We start from the raw sequence: 6,612 nt of genomic DNA, 5'->3' as shown, positions 1-6,612 counted from the left end.
TCGTCCGGGAAACGGTCGGCTTCCGGTTTCGAGGCGGTGGGCGGAGCCAAGATGGCTGAGGAGAAGCTTGGGATGGTAAGCCAGGAGATTCTCCGAGGCGTCGTGGCTGCCTCAGGGCGGGGCGTCCGGGCCGGGCGGGGCCAGGAGGGGCCGGGTCGGGGCGGCGGTCCCGGGCCGGGGCAGCAGGGCCGGGTCCGGGCCCGGGCGTACGCCGAGTAGTCCCTGCGGGAGGCGGCACGGCCGGGTCCAGCTCCCCGCCTGGCGTTTTGGCGAATGCGAACCTATGCAGCGCTTCGTCTGTTTTGGGACTGTCCTCTTCCTGGGTAGAAGAGAGAGTTTCTTTGGAAATGGTTTTTTTCCTACTCTCTTAGGATTTTATTTTGGGGGGGGGGGAGCTGGGAGGTGGGGGTACTGCACCTTCACTAGACGGTTTTGATAACCTATAGATTGGTAATTTAGTAGGATGAAACCTGGAAACTTTCAACGCCTCTGCCTCTCTGTGACTGGTGTATGTTTTCCCAGTTGCGATTAGATATTGGAAAAGTTCTGTTTCAGAGCTCAGGTGGTTTAAATTATTAGTTAATTGTACAGAACAACTTATGTGAATTCAGGCTGACTCAGTAGTAACTGACTTTTTGCATCACGAATGACCTTGCTTCTTTGTGAGTCTTGTATGTACATAGTATTTGTACTGTTCATGCAGGCTACGGATTAGCCTCAATACTCCACCTTTAATCCCCCAAATTCTGGGATTACAGGAGTGCGTCATCACTGCCACCTACATTTTTTTTATTGACTTATAATTGTACATTTATGAGGTACAGTGTGATGATACTTCGGTACAAGTGTACTTTGTATATTGGTCAAGTCAGGATCATTAGCATTTCCATTTCAGCATATAAACCGTTGCAAATAGTAGCACTTGCTTCTGTCTATTGGTACTTGGTTCCTATTATTGGATGTTTCCATCTTTTCCCCTTCCTAACTTTTATCGACCTCTTGTTCTACTCTATATTCCCATAAAATCAACTTTTTTGTTGCCTTTTTAAAATTTTTTTTATTTTTTTTATTTTTTAATTTTTATTTATTTATTTATTTTTTTGCTTTATGGAAAATTTATTACAACTGTCCAGCCCCGCATTACTTCTTCTCAACGTCTTGCTCTGCGGCTTCTTTCGCTCTCTTTGCTCGGATGCGGAAGAGCCGGGCATTGGCTCGGGCCATGCGAAGGCTGGCGAAAGCCTTAAAGTTCTCCTCTTCCGTGATGGCTCTGGCCTTTTCCTTTTTGTACACATTCCGGATGGGTATCACAGGTCCTGTTAGCTGCGTGGCCAATTTAAGTTCTTCAGCAGAATTGTCTCCCTTCTTCCGGAGCAGAAGGCTTCCTGGGGAAAAGTATGAGCTTGGAGCGGTACTCCTTCAGGCGTTGCACGTTGGCCTGCAGTGACTCAGTGGATTTGTTTCACCTCCTTGGGTCCACAGAGATGCCGATGGTGCGTGCCATTTTCTTGTGGATACCAGCCACCCTGAGTTCCTCCAGGCTGACGCCCCTGCCAGCCCGGACCTTGGTGTGATATCTAACTGTAGGGCACCTCACGATGGGCCTGATGGGACCAGACGCGGGGCGAGGGGCGATGCGGCGCGCTTTCGCCTGCCGGGCCTTGAGTCTGCGGATCTTGCGGGCCGGCTGGTTGAACCACGTGTCCACTCACTGCTGCCAGTCCTTGTGGAAGTGGGGCTTCAGAATCATGCCATTCCGGCTGGGCGCCATGGCTGCCTCCTGTACAGGAGAACGGCCGAGCGGAAAGGCGCCTTTTTTTTTTTTTTTTTTTTTAAACATAGGGTAGGGTTTATTTGTGTAACCCTGACTGTCCTAGAACTGGCTTTGTAGACTAGACTAGACTGGCCTCCAACTCAGAGATCTACCTGCTTCTGCCTGGGATTAAAAGTGTGCGCCACCCCTTTAAGATGAGCTTTTTAGCTTTCACATTGGGGCAAGGACATGCTTTGCCTTTCTCTGCTAGCATATTTTCCTTAGCATAATTTTTCCAAAGTGCTACAGATTATGCCTCATTCCTTTTCACGGCTAAATAATACTCGCATATTATTGGGGTCCAGTAATTGCCTCACAAACCACACAAACACTGATGTCAGTCAGACAGGGTGGTTTATTGAGCACATGTCCTAAGACTGGTTGACCAAGGCCACGGTCCAGATTCGGGAACTGAACCATTACCCCAAGTTAAGATCTTACAGGGTTTTCCTAGTAGCAGCAGAAACATCTGAGAAAGTTTCCTTATAATGTCAGGATAGTCAACTAACTGTTACCCAGACCTTACTTAACATTTTACCTAGGCTTTAACATTCCATCTAGAACTTAACACACACCACAGTTTATTTACCCGCTTGTTTATCCATCTATGGGCAACTCCATTGAATCTCTACTTTGATACTCTGAAGAATACTGCAGTAGATGAAGAACACAATATCTTTTTGATAGAATGGATGTATTTTATTTTGGTATGTACTCAGTAGTAGGATAGCTGGATCATATGGATGTTTTGTTGTTTTGAGATAGGGTCTTCTCATATAGCCCAGGCTAGCATCAAACTATAATTCTTTTGCCCCAGCAGCAAGGTGCTGGGATCATAGGTATATGCTGTTGTGCAAGGATTGATTATTCTTTTTGTAGTTTTTTGACAGTAGTTGATTTTTGAGGAATATGTGTGTAATTGTATTTAATTTCTGAGACATTCCAAATATGAAATCTTGTCTCTTACTTTACTGTTGGGTTTCAAACCCTGACCTGACTAATAGAATGATTTTAGTTTTTATATTGCCTTTTTTTTTTTTTTTTTTTTTTTCCAGAGCTGGGGACCGAACCTAGGGCCTTGCGCTTGCTAGGCAAGCGCTCTACCACTGAGCTAAATCCCCAACCCCTTTTATATTGCCTTTTAAAAAGCACCATGGTTCAAGGCCGTGGGTTCGGTCCCCAGCTCCGAAAAAAAGAAAAAAAAAAGAAAAAAGAAAAAGCACCATGGAAAACAGACAAATTAGTTGCTCATGGTTGACAGTTTTATATTGAGTGTTGTATCTTGTAGGCCCTCTGTTGTTTACCACTTTATTTGCAGAGTGATGCCAGCAGAAAAGCAGTACAGAGAAGGAATCTCATGCATAAGCTAAGAGATAAAGTAGTCTGATTAATATTACTAAGTTTAGGACATTGGCACCATTGTTGTGGGATACTCACCAGAGACGACCGCTCAGACGCAGATTGAGGCAATAGAAAGTCTACTAGCTGTTGGCAGGCGACTACACTGGGTGCTCAGGATCCCTTCTCAGAATGAGGCTTTAAGCACAAACCCCATCGTTTGAGTTGACACACTTCAGTTAACAAGAACAATTAGCCAGAAGCAGAACTACAAAAGTCAAGAGCAAGGCTAGTGGGGTTGGGGATTTAGCTCAGTGGTAGAGCGCTTGCCTAGGAAGCGCAAGGCCCTGGGTTCGGTCCCCAGCTCCAAAAAAAAAAAAAAAAGAAAAGAAAAAAAAGTGTGTGTGCGTGTGTGTGCGTGCGCACACGCACATGCACATGTGTGAAGTAGCACACTAGTAGAGATCAGAGGGCCTTCTACCATATGGACCCTGAGGATTGAACTCATTAGACTTTGTGGTAAGTACCTTGACATTCTGAGCCATCTTACATTGCTGTGAGGACCAGTACACTGGGCGTCAAACCCTGCCTTTCTCATGCCTGATCTCTTTGTCCCTCTCTTGCCTTCCAGGGGCTTCAGCTTATGATAATCAGCTGTTCCTAATGACATGTGCGAGCCAGTTCATCAGAGGCTTTGATTTCCCTTGTATTGCCTTGGGTTATGCAGCTTTTGGCTCAAGGAAGGTTGGGTAGAGTTACAGCTATGAACAGACACCATGACCAAGGCAACTCTTTTTTTTTTTTTTTTTGGTTCTTTTTTTTTTTTTCGGAGCTGGGGACCGAACCCAGGGCCTTGCGCTTCCTAGGCAAGCGCTCTACCACTGAGCTAAATCCCCAACCCCCCAAGGCAACTCTTACAAAGGAAAACGTTTAATTGGGCTGGCTGAAGTGTGGCAGCATACAGGCTGGCATGACGTTGGAGGTGAACTGAGAATTCTACATCTTGACCCATAGGCAGCAGGAGACTGTCACACTGAATGTAGCTTGAACACAGGAGACCTCAAAGCCTGCCTCTACAGTGACACATCTTCTCCAACAAGGACAAACCTACTCCAATAAGGCCTCACCTCCTAATAGTGCCACTCCCTGTAGACCAAGCATTCAAACACGAGTCTGTGGGGCCGCAGACAGTTACTCAGTTGCTCGCCACGTGGACTAAGCACATTCACTTCTGCGTTTATAGCCTTGGAAGTTAGGCTGTGAGAGGCTTTTCATTTCCCATTTCAAAGTCTGCCCCTAGTCCAAGAGTTCAGATTCAGACAGTTTCTGACTATCACAGTTTCCTATTCAGGGCCATTATTGAGGTCTCTGATTACACACTGAATCATAGACTTTTCCTTTCCTGTCTTAAAGGTCAGACCTGAGGGACATCTTCTCACTTCTGTCTTCTTCCCTAGTCCAGTTCTTCCCATGGGTTTCAAGTTCTTGGGTCCTAGAAAGAGCTCTTCAGATCTGATGTGTGTTCTTTCCATTGTACTCTGTCAGCTGTAAGACACAGCAATAACATCTCCATCTCATTCTGCCTTTCTCTCGATAGATCAGAGGCTGCTGCAGAGGACAGCACCTATATCTTTTTCTTACCTGGGCAGGTTCTTTGGGGCAGACAGCTGAGCCTCAGTTGCATGTCTTGTTGTACAGTAAGATCTGTAATAGCCGATACAGCGTGTCCCATGTGCACTCCTTTCAGAGACTGCAGTGTATTCTCTACACACCAGGGTGGGAGTTATCTTCATACACACATGGTGGCCACCCATTATCAAGGGAGCCTGTGCATACTATACCCCATTCTGGGACTTCTCCCTAGGACACTTCAGCCTTAGATGGCAAGCCTTGATCAGATGTCTTATCATCATTGCAGAGTGCATGCAACTAATAGTCCAGTAAGGAGGCACGCTGTGCCCTACTGTCTGGGGAAAGAGAGCCATGTCCCGGGATTAGTCCTCCATCCTCAGACAAATCAGCTTCAATTAACATGTCTCCTCATTTATCATTACGGGGACTGTGCAACCATTCCTCCCCACTCATTTTTAGTTCTGTTGGTTCCTGTTTGGGCACCAGTTATAACAAACCAAAGCTTATTTCCCCTGACTAGTTTGGTGAATACTGGGTTTATGTGCGATTACTTATGGGGTCATAGGTGACGTAAAGGCAGCTACGTCACTGAAAACTCCATTGAAGCATTGGTAATTGCTCCTCAGGCCTGCATTTCTGCACAGCTTTCAGTAAGTCCCACCAGACTGTCTCCACAGCAACTATTACTACTTCATGACCTTGCGTGTCTGCCCCTTGAAACTTCTGAGCTTCATGAGAACAATATGTTTCTTCAACTCCTTGGTTCTTACTAACCTCCTTCCTTCTTTCAGGAGGAGGTAGCCACACAGCATCTTTTTTTCTTTTTCATGAGTATTGAAGACATTTTAGAATGTGGACTTACATGAATACTTATTTCTGCTTGCTATAGGGTCATCAGAGACTTTATTCCCATTGGCATCTGCCTGTTTATTCCATGGTTTTTAGTTTTGTGCTTCTGTCTTGGCAATACCATGAGCCACACTTTCATCTTTCTCTGATGCTGACAATACTTAACATGCTTTTACAAATTCATTTGCTCAGTTCACTCCTTCATTCCAATTGTTTTCTTGTTTCTTAATGTAATTTCTTTAAAAAGTTAAGCATCTATAAATTGAAATTGAGTCTTATACATTTGCCTATTATTACTATTATAATTGTTGTTGTCATTTGTGGTGTTGGGAATTAAACTTGGGTCTCATACATGCTAGGCATGTTCTATACCACTGATGGCACCCCAGCCCTGTAGAATCTCTTATACTGGGGCTGGATCTCAGTGGGAATTGCTTAGTATGCAGTTTCTTTCTTCTTTCTTTCTTCTTCTTTTTTTTAATTTTTATTAACTTGAGTATTTCTTATTACATTTCAATTGTTATTCCCCTTCCCAGTTTCCGGGCCAACATCCCCCTAATCCCTTCCCCTCCCCATCCTCCCCCCATTACCACCCTTCCCCCAACAATCATGTTCACTGGAGGTTCAGTCTTGGCTGGACCAAGGGCTTCCCCTTCCACTGGTGCTCTTACTAGGCTATTCATTGCTACCTATGAGGTTGGAGCCCAGGGTCAGTCCATGTATAGTCTTTGGGTAGTGGCTTAGTCCCTGGAAGCTCCGGTTGCTTGGCATTCTTGTTCATATGGGATCTCGAGCCCCTTCAAGCTCTTTCAGTCCTTTCTAAGATTCCTTCAACAGGGGTCCCGTTCTCAGATCAGTGGTTTGCTGCTGGCATTCGCCTATGTATTTGCTGTATTCTGGCTGTGTCTCTCAGGAGAGATCTACATCTGGTTCCTGTCTGCCTGCGCTTCTTTGCTTCATCCATCTTATCTAATTTGGTG

The 6,612-nt window shown here is 45.4% G+C and overlaps 1 protein-coding gene and 1 pseudogene across 2 annotated transcripts in view; one reads left to right on the top strand and one right to left on the bottom strand.

Annotated features, from left to right (window-relative positions):
* Window positions 1-22: 22 nt before the first annotated feature.
* The window catches only part of Bbs4 (Bardet-Biedl syndrome 4), a 33,467-nt gene continuing 26,877 nt past the window's right edge, over window positions 23-6,612 (top strand). Inside the window, 1 exon segment of one of the 2 annotated variants that reach the window (NM_001106826.1) lies at window positions 23-75. In NM_001106826.1, coding sequence (NP_001100296.1) covers window positions 52-75 — 24 coding nt within the window. In that variant the 5' untranslated portion in view covers window positions 23-51. 2 annotated transcript variants of the gene reach the window in all.
* On the bottom strand, window positions 1,057-1,810 carry LOC148004170 (large ribosomal subunit protein eL13 pseudogene; annotated as a pseudogene).

This window comes from Rattus norvegicus, chromosome 8 (assembly GCF_021556685.1).
Source record: "Rattus norvegicus strain SHRSP/BbbUtx chromosome 8, alternate assembly SHRSP_T2T, whole genome shotgun sequence".
Taxonomy (NCBI): Eukaryota; Metazoa; Chordata; class Mammalia; order Rodentia; family Muridae; genus Rattus; species Rattus norvegicus.
Note: the sequence above shows the minus strand (reverse complement) of the source record. Positions and strands in the feature narration are given on the sequence as shown.